Here is a 15,567-nt window from a genome sequence, read left to right on the forward strand (position 1 = left end):
GATGGCGATGTTTTGCTCCTGATGATCCATCTGCGATTTTTGGAAGAGGTAAAATATCAAGGCAGAGCTGCAACAATTTGAACATTCTTGGCATGGGCCAAAGCAAATCACTCTGGTGAAATCACGATCTGGCTCTCCATACAGCAAATCTTGACATCAGCCTTCACTTGGAACTTGTGTCCCAGTTCTTCAACAAGTCCATTTTTCAATGCTGCAAACATCAGCAAGCATAGGGAGAATAGGGTGAAGTTAATAAAACAGAAATTTAAATTGCCAAAATCTTGATGTTTTCTTGATGGAGCCCACACAGCATAACTAAGATAAGATAAGATAAGATAAGATAGATAAGATACATTTATTGTCATTTGGACCCCTTGAGGTCCAAACGAAATTCCGTTTCTGCAGCCATACATACAAACACATAGACCCAAGACACAACATAATTTACATAAACATCCATCACATTGCTGTGATGGAAGGCCAAATAAACTTATTTCTCCACTGCACTCTCTCCCCCCCCCCCTCCCCCCGATGTCAGAGTCAAAGTCAAAGCCCCCGGCTGGCGATGGCGATTGTCCCGCGGCCATTAAAGCCACGCCGGGTGGTGCGAGGTCGCACACCGGGTCTTGGTGTTAGAGCCCCCGGCGTGCGCTCACAGAGTCCCGCGGCCATTCTAAGCCGCGCGGGGCAGTGGTGTCAGGCCCCGCTCCAGGAGCTCTTCAACCCCGCAACTCGGGCGGGGGAAGTCGCCGTTGCGAGAGCCCTGAAAAGCGGTCTCCCTCCAGGGAGCCGCGGGCTCCCGGTGCCGCCGTCCACAGACCTGTCGTTGGAGCCTCTGACTCTCCGGTCGGGCCGCAGCAGCAGCAGCAGCAGCGCTCCTGCTCCACCCGCTCCGGACTCGGCCAGCCCCGCGACGGCGACGGTGAGTTGTAGCACCAGAGCCCCGGTCTCCTCCTGTTGGAGGCCGCTCCTCGTTGCGGCCCCAACGACAACGGAAACCCGACGAGAAAAGGTCGGGTCTCCAGTGCAGGGAGAGATTTAAAAAGTTAAATCTCCACCCCACCCCCACCCCCCCACACACACACCCCAACAAAAAATAACAAAAACTACATTAAAACACAGACAGAAAAATAATAAAACGCGGACAGACTGCAGAGGCCGCTGCTGGCCAGAGCCGCGCCGCCCACTGGAACTGCTCAGGGTTGTCCAATTTGGTCAAATGCGTTTTTTTTAAAATTTCAACCAACCTCCAGAGCAACCTCCACTGAATGTGCCTCTGATGCTGCTATATGCAAGACTTTCATTGTTATCATACCATCCCCAGCCAACAATGGGACATTGTGGGCTCCACCCTTCCTGAGGTCATCTGTTGCCGGGGCCCTGATTTGTTCTGGCTTTTACTCACCTTCAGTTTATTTCCTACCCCCACCACCCGTGCTTTCAGTCTGAATAAAGGTCCCGACCCGAAACGTCACCTATTCCTGCTCTCCAAAGATGCTGCCTGACCCACTGAGCTACTCCAGGATTTTGTGTTAATTGTTGGCATAAACCAGCATCTGCAGTTCATTCCTACGCATTTTGTGTTGAGGAATTGGCAAAGGAACAAATGTACCTTAAGAGTCACTTTTGTGCGTTAATTGGTCTTCATTAATAAATGTTGGACGACAAGCCATACTCCTCACAAAGTCCATCCAAAATCGCAGTGTAATTATGAACAAAACAGTGTTATGTAATTCCAGTCACACATTTACACTGAAAATCCTGGCCTCATTCTTCTTGCAAAGTTCAAAATGATGGGCAAATATTTCAGGGAGGATGGGAGCAACTTTATTCCTAGGTGTGGTGGATGATCTGGAACTTAATACCTATAATGGGTGATAAAAGATAGTGACTCTGGGCTTTCAAAGGGAAATTAATAGCCTTTTGCAGTATATAAATGGGGTAAGACAGGGTGAATGCACATATTCTTTATTTTGGAATAGGGGAATCTAGAGTAGAGGACATAGATTTAATATCTTCATCTTCTTGCGTATGACCTGCACAGCCTAAAGCTGTAGGTCAACACGTTCTATTTGATCTATTTGTTTGTGCATGCCAGGTTGATTGCATTAGTCGAAACAGGGCGGACCACGTGAAGGTTGCAATCTCCCACCCCAGACTTAAGATGAGAGGGGACAAAAAATTATAGGCACTTGTGAAATAATATTTTCACATAGAGGATAGTGTGTGGGTGGATGCGAGCTGCCAGAGGAAGTAGTTGAGGCAGGTATAAAAACAACATTTAAAAGTAATTTGGATGGATACATGGATCAGATAGGTCTAGAGCAACATGGGCCTAACACGGGTAAATGGGACTAGCTAGATGGTGCAACTTGGTCAGCATGGGCGAGTTGGACCAAAGGGCCTGTTTCTATGCTGTATGACTTTATGACTCTGCAAGTAACCACTTCGGGCATATAGATGAAAACTTTTGCAACCGGTAGCTGGTCTGGAGCAAAGAGATGTGACTGGAATTCAGAGGCATGAGTTCTCAGTTGAGGAACAATTTTTCATGTGGCGGAAATTAGCAAATGGGTCGCCACAAAGAGCAGTTGATGCCAGCAAGAGTTACTCGTTTTAGTCTGAGTGCTGTAGGTCTTGCTGGCGAAGGGTCCAAAGAGATATGGTGCCAAGGCAGGTGGATGGTGTTAGAATAAATATCGGACATGACCTTGTCTACATGACGTATATGTCTACAAAGCCCTCAATGGGCTTGCCCCCACCTACATTAAAAGTCTGCTCACCCACCACACCACCTCCAGGTCCCTCAGATCAGCCAACTTGGGGTTGCTGAATATCACGCGGTCCAGGCATAAGCTCAGGGGTGACCGCGCCTTTGCGGTTGCAGCTCCTAGACTGTGGAACAGCATCCCTCTTCCCATCAGAACTGCCCCCTCCATCGACTCCTTTAAGTCGAGACTAAAAACCCATCTGTACTCCCAAGCCTTTCTTGACATCCTCTGAGCGAGGCCTATATGTATGTAGTTTGTTTGTTATACTATTCTTATACCAATGTAAAGCACTTTGGCCAACGAGAGTTGTTTTTTAAATGTGCTATAGAAATAAATGTGATTTGACTTGACTTGCTCTTCACCAGAAAAGGAGCAGGTCCAAGGAGCTGAATAAACTCCTTGTCATTTACTTTCACCATGGGGGGAAGTAATGAAGTCCGAACCTTCCTATTGATGCTATCATCATTTAATCAGACCCAGAAATCTTTTCAGGTATTCCTTTCCCATAAACTAAATCACAATGTTTTTAAGACTCTGTGTTCCAAAAGGTTTACATCTTGAATATTTGAAAAGAATGAGCTTTTTTTTGTAACTTTTCAGTAAAGATACCCAAGGTAAAGCTTAAGAGTAATTGCATTGCAACTCTCCAGCTTAGGGCAAGGAGGGGAAAGCATTGCATGAATGCTGATTTTTTGCATCTTTCTCCCCAATGAACAGATCCTCAAGAAATCTTGCATCGAGATCCTGGCAGCTGAGCCTTCAAGCATCTGTGCAGGAGGTAAGTGCGTAATGCCAACATCAAACACACTCGATATTGTGATTTCTTGGGGTTATTGAATCCACTCCAGTAAAAGCACACAGCCTGGCAGTCTCCTTTCCTCATTCATTTTCACATTGCAAGAACATTTCATAGATTAAGGCTGAGATTAAGTTTTCATTCATCCTTAGTTATTCCATGCACATTGCCTGTGATCAGCCTATGAGTCAGTTACAGGACAAATTTGACATAAAGATATGACTTTCATGTGGTGAAATGAGGTAGAGAAATTCCTGCAACTGTCTCACAAGTTATCTTGAAGTAGTAGATGTTCTATTTGTTTAAGAAGGAACTGCAGATGCTGGAAAATCGAAGGTAGACAAAAATGCTGAAGAAACTCAGCGGGTGCAGCAGCATCTATGGAGCGAGGGAAATAGGCAACGTTTCGGGCCGAAACCCTTCTTCAGATGTTCTATTTCCATGCTGCATCTCCAAACTATCTTTAAACTCTAAATACATTGCTCAATAGAGCAGTAGAAATAGATTCTGCAGGCAGGTCCTTCCCAGGTTACAAACAAAGTAAGGCAGCAACTCTACCGCTGCGCCAGCGTGCTGCCCCTTACATATGAAGAGCATTTGGGAGATAGGCGGGATGGATGGGGATGGATTTGCCGAGCGCTATGGGTCTGTGGCATCTTCTGCTGTGGGAATGGGGCATTTGTTCATGCCTTCTCTCCCCACCAGCAACCCAACAATCAGGGACTGGGTGAAACAGAGCAGAGGTGGGAGTGTTGAGCAGTCTCCCTCGCTCACTCGCTGAAACAGTGAGGCCAGCTGCAGCCATCCTTCCCATGCCTGCTCGCTCTCCAGTCACTGGTGTCTCTGCGAATGTCTCCCCCACACTGCTTTATTCATTTCCGGAATGCCTGCCTAACCCGGGGACTTCCCCTCGATTTCAAATGGGAATTGGACACATTGTGTGACACAGTGGTTAGCTGCTGCCTCACAACCCCTGAGATCTAGGTTTGATCCTGACCTCCGGTGAAGTTTGCATGATCCTCGTGGGTTCCCTCCAGATTCACCGGTTTCCTCCCACATTCCAAAGATATATGGGTTTGCTGAATAATTGACCTCTGTAAAATGCCTTTTGTGTGGAGGGAGTGGATACGAAAGTGGAATTAATGTGAATGGGTGATCATTGTCAGTATGGACTTGGTGGACCAAAGGACCTATTTCCATGTTGTATCTCTAAACGGAATTAAATTTGGAGTGAGGTTAATGATGAAAGAGTAGACGTGGGAGGTACTGGAATGGTACTGAAAGGAACAGGCATTATTATTGTAGATTTATATTTATATTAATATGGATATATATTAATTATGCCTTTTGCTTCTCCATATCAGAAGATGGCCGTACCTATTGTCATTTTTAGTTTAGTTTAGAGATACACCGTGGAAACAGGCCCTTCGACGCATTGAGTCCACACCGACCAGCGATGCCCGCACACTAATACTATCCTACACACACTAGGGACAATTTACATTTACACTGCCAATTAACCTACAAACCTGTACGCCTTTGGAGTGTGGGAGGGAATCGAAGATCTCGGAGAAAGCCCATGTGGTCACGGGGAGAACGTACAAACTCCCTATAGACAGCACTTGTGGCTAAAGGGATCAGGGGGTATGGAGAGAAGGCAGGGATGGGATACTTGAGTTGGATGATCAGCCATGATCCTATCGAATAGCGGTGCAGGCTCGAAGGGCCGAATGGCCTACTCCTGCACCTATTTTCTATGTTTCTATGTTTCTAGCACCCATAGACGGGATCGAACCCGAGTCACTAGCGCTGTAATGGCAGCAACTCTACTGCTGCGCTACCATGCGTGCCATGTTGCATGAATTAAGTTTGAACAATAGAACATTACAACACTGGAGGTCTTTCAGCCCATTTAGTGTGTGCCAGGTCTTTCGAAGAACAATCTATTTTGTTCCGTATCTCTGCTCCTTCCCGACTTCCCAGCAATTGTTTTCTACTTAAAGTGTTTAGGAGAAGTATTAAAACGATTTATCAGCCGATGAAGACTTTCCCGAAAGTAGTCCTCAGAATACATCGGTTGGGGTCTGTGATCCTCATTAAATGGTTACTTCAAAAGAAAAACACTGAGTTACACGATTGGTATCAGGGGTTGGAGCATAAAATGTCAAATATTAATGAATCTTCCTTTGAGTCTGCACTCCGACACAAACTTGGTTGTGAGAGTCGGCAGATTTTCAGAACGCCTGCGATGAATTCATTTTGCAATATTTTGTATAAAATGGAACATTTCCAACTGTACTTGTGGGATTTAGCTGTAAAATGTGCTTATGGCCATGAATTTTTGTCAGGATAACATACGTTTTTTTTTCTTTTAAACTTTGGCACCCAACACCACAATTGAGATTATAATGAACTGATTGTCTCACAGACCTTTTCCTTTGTTTAAAGTGATGGCGTCCAAGAATTTTGTGTGCAGCTTTCGAAGTGTTTGTATCTTTTTATCCTAACAATGCATACCCTAAATCATATGGTATCATTCACTTGTCACCTTTTGCTTACGTATGAATACAATTTGGCTGAATGACAGGCTTTGATAATGCCCTTGTAAAAGAACCTTGGGACATATTAGTTCATTTCATGGTTGTTTGTGGTATCTTGCTCATATTTTCCTACCCAACAAATGACTGGAAATTAGTTAACTGGATACATTTGCGAAATAGGAACTGTATTAACATCTTTTATGGTCAACACTGCAAAGGGCTCCTTTCAGCCATCTGTATCCATGCCTTGATTCATATCGTGCCTCCATTCACACTCTTGCCCAGAGTAGGGGAATCGAGAACCAGAGAGCATAGGTTTAAGATTAAGGGGGGAAGATTTTATAGGAATCTGAGGGGTAACCTTTTCACACAAAGGGTGGGTGTATGGAACGAGCTGCTGGAGGAGGTGGTTGAGGCAGAGACTATCGCAACGCTTAAAAAGCAATTAGACAGTTTTAGATAGATTGGATAGAACCGGATTAGAGGGATATGGGCCAATGGGACTTGTGTAGATGGGACATATTGGTTGGTGTGGGCAAATTGGGACAAAGGTCTTGTTTTCATGCTGTATGACTAAACTAATCATATTTGTCTGCATCTGTGCTTTTCCTATCCAAGTACCTGTGCAAGGGTCTTTTAAGTGTTGTACTTGTATTTCCCTCTGCAACCTCCTCTGGCAGCTCATTCCAACATCCTCTTGTCCCTCAGCTCTTTTGGATGTTGTCCCTCTCACCCTCAACCTGTACCCTCTAGTACAAGATTCCTTTGCCCTGGGTAAATGCTCGGATTATCTAACCATCATCTATACCTCTCGTCATTTTAGGAATCTCTATATGGTCAAGAAGAAGGGTCTTGACCCGAAACGTCACCCATTCCTTCTCTCCAGAGATGCTGCCTGTCCCGCTGAGTTACTCCAGCATTTTGCGTCTAAATAGGAGAGAAGGTTGCTTGTGGTGACGTTGGTAGCTTGAAGAATAAGGGTGATAGGACTGATGGAGAAGGAACCAGCTCCAATGTCTGTGTTACTCTGGCGAATTATCTTTGATTATACAGCCTGTGCTGTGGACATATGAACCTACCACAGGCTCTTGTCCAAAAAATCTCAGCCGTATACAATTACAGTTGTGTAACTATCCTGCAAAATGAGGCTTTGTAGCACATCGAAAAACATTCCTTTTATTGTAGCCTCTTGTTGCAAGCATGTAAACCAACAATTTTACTGACCAAACATCAGATTTTACGGACAAAACTAGCAGGCTCACTGAAATGTTTTGAAATCACTGGGTGTATAATAACCGAGTAATTGCCAATTTAAGAATGGCTTCTTTCTTTACACAGATTATCACACAGCTAAAAGTGCAATAGACACTCTACAGGGACATCTTCCACACGCTTTGAGAGACTCCCTGTTCCTTAATTACTCTCCAAATGCCAGAACACACAAGTTTGTAATTGAGATACCACTGTCCCTGTGTGCTTACATCATTATTGAACAATGCTCACTTTTCATATCCAATTATACTGTAGCCTTCCCACCCTTATACTAAGTAGAGGTTTCTAATGGTGAGGTCAAAGCCTGATTCATATCCAAATTCTTTCTTGTTTTTCACCAGTGCAAAGGTCAACTGGATAAAGAATAGAACATTAGATGTAGATGTATAAAGCTCTGGTTTCAGTTAAGGTTTCAGAACTCGGTGTCCATAAATCAAAATGATCACCGACATTTAATATCTGAAGAAATTTAATCCACCAACTGCAACATCATATCATTTGGGTGGTGTTAGTCCCGAAGAATGCAGTGCAAGTGTGAATTGGTTCCATGAGCTAATTCAATGAATGTCCGAACCTCTTCAGCATGCAAAATGGAAAAGTTCCATAGTTGGATTAGCTCATCTCACCTGAGGCATCAGTGGATCCACTACTGGAAGGATATGGAGAAGAGTGGAGCCAATGCATGAATGATTTGAAAACATAGAGTCATACTAGCGTAAACAGGCCCATCTGGTCTATGCCAACTAAAATGCCCCATCTAATGTAGCCCCATCTGCCTGCGTTTGACCCAAATCCCTCATGACTTTTCCCTATCCATGTACCTGACCAAGCTTTCCCATATTCTACATTTCATTGTGTGAACATCTACGAAGCTTTAGTTTGTCCCCTTAAGAGGACAGTCACTGATCCGATCACCATACTGCAGGAGGAGAGCTCAGCAAAAGAGACCTGACCAGCAACGTTTAATCGCAGAGGCTGAAAACATGACCTGTAACATTTTACAAAGCATTAATGAAATAAAATGGGTTCCTGTCATCATTAAATAGCAGGAAGAGAGGGTGAAGAAGGGGACAAAGCAGATTTTGGGGGGGGGGTGTTTTTTGGGGAGTATTGCAGAATTACAATAATAAAGAGGTAGATAAAATAGATAATAGTTTGTCAAGTGTAGGATTACCTTCTTTGCAACAGGAGATTCTGAGAGAAGATTTAGTTGAGCTCCACCAGACATGGGATAGTTCTTTGATTCTAGTTCTCGTTCGATAAGTTCCATGTTTCTGTGATATTTATGATATTAGGTTATAAGCTGAGAGATATCACACCAGCTGCAGGAGAGACAGGGCTGGCCATAAAGAGGCCTAGCACACCATCCAGATGAAGCACAGCCAGATCGTGTCATTCCGACTGAAGCCAAAGCATTTGCTTACTAATCATCATTGCTCTTCTAATGATTTTTTTTTTCTTACTCTTAGAATCGTTTGAAGTTGTCGTGAGAGGGAATGGGTTTTCCCATGCTCGCAACGTGGATAAAGTTCTCTGCAGCTTCAAAATTAACGAAACTATAACTCTCAGTAAGTGATACCTGAGACGCCAAGATATTTTCTTGACAAAGATGATTTGCAGGTTTAACTGCAGAGAAGTCCTTCATTCAGCTTTTGTTTAACGGTGAGGAAAGTAACAAAGAACAAACACGAGACTTGGCAGTGGAATGGCAGGAAATTAGTTACCTCTCAAGGCACTGTAAGTTTGTTTATAACCATGCCAGTTTAGAATCAGCAATCACAAAACCCTGATGGGGTTCGACAGGCTGGATCCAGGGAGTGTTTTCGTTGGCTGAGGAATGTAGAACCCAAGGTCACACTCAGAATAAGAGGAAGGTCATTTAGGGCTGAGATGGAGAGAGATTTCTTCATGGTGGCGAACCTTTAGAATGTTCTGCCCCCGGGATTCCAGCTGCTGAGGAGTCTCAGTCATTGATAGATTTCTGGATATCAGTTTAGTTTATTGTCACATACAGTGAAAAGCTTTAGTTGCGTGCCAACCAGTCAGCAGAAAGACAAACACATGATTACAACCTAGCCATTTAGTGTATAGACACATGATAAGGGAATCAAACGGGATAAGGGAATCTCCCCCCCCCCCACCCCCTTTTTGGGGATGTAGAGGAAACCAGAGCACCCGGATGAAAACCAAGTGGTCACAGGGAGAACATGCAAACTCCACACAGATAACACGAGGTCAGGACTGAACTTGGTTCTCTGTGAGGCAGCGGGTGTAAATATTTCCCCTGTGCGGCTCCACTAATAATGTCCATTAATGAAGCAAAAAGGCAAATATACTCCCAAATTGACATCTGCGTACATGTTTGTACAAAGTTGGTTACCTCAACTCCCTGAATGCATTCACTCTGGTTTGGAAGCACAAACATTTCTAGCGTTCAGGACCTTTGAGGTTTGAGGCCCCTGATGTTGCTTTTTTGTAAGTATGGAAAAAGTTGATCAGCGCTGTAGAGAAATACAATGATTCAAACAAAACTAAAAACCTTGCCACTGGAGGCCCATCAAGAAATGTCCAGCAGGATCGAAGCTGAACTCTCACTCTGTTTCCTGTGAAACATGCCTCAGTTTTGTGCAAATGCTTCCCCCTGAACATGTTCCAGTGCTGAATTTGGTGAGTGAGATCTAAAAGTTGAAACCTGATTCCTGGCTGTCTCAGCCTGCATATACATTGCTGATTCTGATCAGCAGATTATAATCACTTGGCTCAGTTCAGTTTAGTTTACTTTATTGTCACGTGTACAGAGGTACAGTGAAACGCTTTGATTGCGTACTAACAAGTCAGTGGAAAGACAATACCCCCACCTCCAGTTTAAATTCCATTTGGAATATTTTGGAGGACCAAGAAACCAAGAACCAAGAATACATGGTTACAATCGAGCCATTTACAGTGTATAGATACATGATAAGGGAATAATGTTTAGTGCAAGGTAAAGTCCGATCAAAAATAGTCCGAGTGTCACCAATGAGGGAGATAGTAGTACAGGACTGCTCTCTGGTTGTAGAAACATAGAAAATAGGTGCAGAAGGCAGCCATTCGGTCCTTCGAGCCATCATCGCCATTCATTGTGATCATGGCTGATCGTCCCCAATCAATAACCCATGCCTGCCTTCTCCCCATACTCCTTGATTCCACTAGCCCCTAGAGCTCTATCTAACTCTCTTAAATCCATCCAGTGTAAGGCAGCAACTCTACCACTGCGCCACTGTGCCGCCCTGTCTGTCCGCAATAACCTTTTACCCTATGCTTATCAACTAGAAGCTAAACCCTGATTTAAAAATGTTAATTTCACTGCCATTTAATGGAAGAGAATATCAGTCCACTGAGAGAAAAAAAAAATCACATTGCCTCTGTTGTAAATTGGAGACCCCCTCAATTTAAAACAGTAAGAACAAATTCTAGATTCTCCTGCAAGGAAACATCCTCTCTCTGTCCACAGTTAAGATATTTCAGGGTCTTATCTATTTCCATCAAGTACCATGTCATTCTTTTTAACCCAAGTGAATCCAACCTTTCCCTAAAGGACTACTCATCCATTCTGGTCATTAGTCTAATAAACCTTCTCTGAGCTGCTTCCAGTAAATTCCTTAAAAAAGTGCGGGGAAGGCAGGAACTGATTGGGGATGATCAGCCATGATCACATTGAATTGCAGTGCTGGCTCGAAGGGCTGAATGGCCTACTCCTGCACTTATTGTCTCTTGTCTATTGTCTAAGTCATTTACGTAACTTTTAAGTTATACGAATCCCAGCACAAGTCCCTGTTGTTGCATCTTGCCAATCAGGTCAATACACTCTCTTTTTCCGGTAAGATAGTCAACCCAATATATTATCACCTACACTGTGTGTCTTAACTTTCCACAATGATGGTTGAGGCAGCACTTTATCAAATGTCTTCTGGAAATATACAGTAAGACATTCTCCAGTCACTGCTGACTTACTTTCTAATCCAGATATTAATGTGCAAAGATTTACAAGCCTACTATAAAGGAGCTGTATTTTATTCCCTGTTATTCACAAAGTAATGAATAAATAGTCATACACCAAAGGAACAGGCCTTTCAGCCCCACTTGCCCATACTGTCCATGATGCCCCATCTGCACTAGTCCCACCTGCCTGCGTTTGGCCCATACCCACTAAATCTTTCCTTATCCATGTATGTACGTATGTATCTATCGAAATGGCTTCTAAATGTTGATGTATAAATGTTGCGCTGGTCAGTGTGGACCCAGTAGACCAAAGGGCCTGTTTCCATGCTGCATCTCTAAACTAAACTAAACTATAGTACCTACCTCAACGACCACATCTGGTAGCTCCTTCCATGTTCCCACCCAATGGAATCGAATATTGCTTGTGGTATTTGAGGCAAGCTACGCAAAGGGATATTTTTGCAAAGGAGATACGATACGATAAACTTTATTCATCCCCGGAGGGAAATTGTTCTGCTATACTCACCAGTTTACAACACAGATAGTTTACTGGCTGCATTGAGAGCCATTACATGCTTGTGATTTACTGAAATGCTTCTGCCATCCTCACCAGAGTCTTTCTATCTCTTCCAGCTCAGAAGCCCCTGGTGGTAAAGGACACCTATTTGCTTTGTCCTGCTCCAGTGTTACAAGAAGTTAACAGGTATGTTGGGATCTGGTTTTACTCTCTGCCTCCAACCAATTCAAATGATTTATGGTTACATCACCAGTCTGAAGAGGTGGTCTGACCCAAAACGTCACCCACCCTTTTTCTCCAGAGATGCTGCCTGACCCGTTGAGTTACTCCAGCACTATGTGTCTATCGATGGTTATGACACCATGGGCAATGGTAACAAGCATGTAGTTATTTAAAAAAAAGTAAGCTTGGCTGAGTGGGGATTGTATCCATTGGGGATCGTATACATAGAAACATAGAACATAGAAAATAGGTGCAGGAGAAGGCCATTCGGCCCATCGAGCCAGCACCGCCATTCATTGTGATCATGGTTGATTGTCCCAAATCAATAACCCGTCCCAAATCAATTAGCCTTCCTTCTCCCCATTGATTCCATTAGCCCAGAGAGCTCTATCTAACTCTCTCTTAAATCCATCCAGTGACTTGGCCTCCACTGCCCTCTGTGGCAGGGAATTCCACAAATTCAGAACTCGGGAAAACGTTTTTTCTCACCTCAGTCTTAAATGGCTTCCCCTTTATTCTAAGACTGTAGCCCCTGGTTCTGGACTCGCCCAACATACCTTGGGGAGATCTATTTATTGTCGGCTATGAGGTCCAGAGCACACCATGCCAACCACCCCTCTCACCCAGTAGACTAATTTTACCAAGCCAATTAACCTACACACCTGTACATCTTTGGAGTGTGGGAGCGAACTGGAGCACCCGGAGAAAGCCCACACAGTCACAGGGAGAAGGTATCAACTCCATGCAGACAGCGCCCGTGGTCAGGATCGAACTTGGGTCTCTAGCGCTACAAGGCAGCAACTCTACCGCTGCACCACCGTGCTTTACATTGAGTTGTTCCTGCAGTTTAGGCAACCATGCCCCTTTACCTCAACCTGAGCACTGTTCATGTGTCATCATTTTGTTTATACACAACCAGCACCCTCTGACTGCCTATTGCTCCTCACTAACCACCAACAAAGAGTGGAAAAGGGACCATGGAATCCTTTTGCTCTAAAATGGGGAAGGATAGATATTAACATTTTCTACAGTTTCGATAATCCTGAAGTTAGTATACAGAGAGTTGGGCCTCTCTCTCTCTCGCTTTTCTGTGGGTTCTTTGAAAGAGAATAAGTGCTTGTATACGTCTAGTTTATTGTTTGGCAAGAACTTAACTTCCCCATTTTTCTTACCATTTCCATTGAGCTGAAGGCCAAGTTGTACTTCAAAGCCAGGTGTATTGGCTTGACTTGGCGGAGTGACAATAGCTAAAGTTCAAGCTGAATAAATGGTTTGCAAAGTCTTATTTAAACAATGTCCCTTCACTCAAATATTCAATAATTTGCGCAGCATGAAACTGCTTTATATCTACCCAAGCAAAGTGGATTGAATTAATGAAATTGTGTACCTGAGAGACTAAAAGGCTTGGCCATGCATTGCCAGTATACGTTTCATTAACCTAAATGGAACAGTTGGCAAGGTAAAAAGGAAAATTGGATAGTGGAAGTGAGTTAGTAGTAAAACTGAGAAACTAAGTCAACTGCTGGCTTAGTTCAAGTTATTCTTTCCCCAAATCATAGAGTTATATAGCACAAAAGAATTGATAGCATGGGAAGGGTGCAATTATATTTAATTATGTGATTGGATTGAAGAGGGTACAGAGTTACCAGGATAATGTGACATTTCATGGGGAAAGATGGATAGGCTGGAATTGTTTTCTTTAGGGTGCATGAGGGGAGACATTATAGAGAGCTAAACAAAATAATGAGAAACATAGAGAGAGCAGATAGTAGGAAGCTTTTTCTGTAGCAGAGGTCTCTAAAATTAGAGGGCATTAGTTTAGGGTGAGGGGCAAGATCTTCAAGGGGATCAGATGGAGAAGATTCTTGCCTTGAAGGTGGTTGGGAACTGGAATACACAAGCTGAATGGAATGTAGGGGCATTTATTCACAGTATTTTAAGAAGTATCTGAGAAGCACTTAAGTTGCCGAGGCATGGAAGACTAAAGGGCCTGTCCCACTTGGGTGTCAGTTGCGAATCATACAGATGGCGTGCAAAGATTTTTTACATCCCAAAATCCTGGGGCGCCATGCGTGACCGCGCGCCACTGCCTACGTCACCACGTGTGCGTTATGACGCACGCACCGTGTGTCATGACACGTAAATGACACGCAAATGACACCCAAGTGGGACAGGCCCTGAAGTACTGGGAAATAGATACATAGATACATAGAAATTAGGTGCAGGAGTAGGCTATTCGGCCCTTCGAGCCTGCACCGCCATTCAATATGATCATGGCTGGTCATCCAACTCAGTATCCCGTACCTGCCTTCTCTCCATACCCCCTGATCCCCTTAGCCACAAGGCCCACATCTAACTCCCTCTTAAATATAGCCAATGAACTGGCCTCAACTACCCTCTGTGGCAGAGAGTTCCAGAGATTCACCACTCTCTGCGTGAAAAAAGTTCTTCTCATCTCGGTTTTAAAGGATTTCCCCTTTATCTTTAAGCTGTGACCCCTTGTCCTGGACTTCCCTAACATCGGGAACAATCTTCCTGCATCTAGCCTGTCCAACCCCTTAAGAATTTTGTAAGTTTCTATAAGATCCCCTCTCAATCTTCTAAATTCGAAATTCGAAATCTTCTAAATTCGAAATGGGACGTTTGTCTTCGTGGAAATGGTAGGTCATGCATGACTCGGTTGTCTGATGCTGTAACAGTGCGGAGACATCCGAGCGCCACGTATGTTGTTTGACTACGATACTTGGGCACTGCTACAGGCCATTTAACCCACAAGCCATTCAGCCCATGTTGACTCTCAAAGTGCACCATTATATGAATCATGCACTATCCCCATTTTATCCACTTCCCCAAAATTGAGAAAAGGGATTAGGTCTTTGGAAGAGACAGGGTGAGAGGAGATATTGCCCAGATAATTGTGGGAGTTGGTAGATTTGTAGCAGTGGGATCACATGGGAGGTGATGGAAATGTCGGAGGATGATGTGTTGGATACTGAGGCTGGGGAGGTGAAAGTTGAGGACCAAGGTAACTCTGTCCATGTTACGTCTGGGGGGGAGGGGGAGTGAGAGTAGAAGTTCAGGACGCAGAGGAGACACGTGCAAGGGAGAAAAAGAGGGGGGGGGGGGGGCACGTTCCCTAAAGAAAGAGGACATCTCGGATGTCTTAGTATGGAAAACTATATTTGGCTTCAAACCTGCAGAGAAGGTGCCCAGTGGAGACTGTTAAAAAAATATGCAGTTCCCTGGCAGTATCATGGCGACAGAGGATAGATGGGACCAGCTAACACCAAGCAGTGGACAGATTGTAGCAGAGAGGGAAGATAAAGAGAATTTAATGTATGAGCAAACCAATGTGTTAATCCGATGTGAAAGTCAAAGCATCAAGGATCATCAAAGCATCATCTGAAGAATGATGGTGTAACGCCCCGAAACGTCACCCATTTCTTCTCTCCGGTGATGCTGACTGTC

The 15,567-nt window shown here is 44.1% G+C and overlaps 1 protein-coding gene across 1 annotated transcript in view; it reads left to right on the forward strand.

The window, feature by feature from the left end:
* LOC129713271 (anthrax toxin receptor 1-like) overlaps nt 1-15,567 on the forward strand; it is a 142,374-nt gene that overhangs the window by 58,961 nt on the left and 67,846 nt on the right. Inside the window, exons 9-11 of the mRNA XM_055662207.1 lie at nt 3,489-3,549; nt 8,849-8,947; nt 11,994-12,063. Coding sequence (XP_055518182.1) covers nt 3,489-3,549; nt 8,849-8,947; nt 11,994-12,063 — 230 coding nt within the window. The remainder of the gene's footprint in view (nt 1-3,488; nt 3,550-8,848; nt 8,948-11,993; nt 12,064-15,567) is intronic.

The sequence above is a fragment of the Leucoraja erinacea genome, chromosome 35, assembly GCF_028641065.1.
Source record: "Leucoraja erinacea ecotype New England chromosome 35, Leri_hhj_1, whole genome shotgun sequence".
In the NCBI taxonomy this organism is placed as follows: Eukaryota; Metazoa; Chordata; class Chondrichthyes; order Rajiformes; family Rajidae; genus Leucoraja; species Leucoraja erinaceus.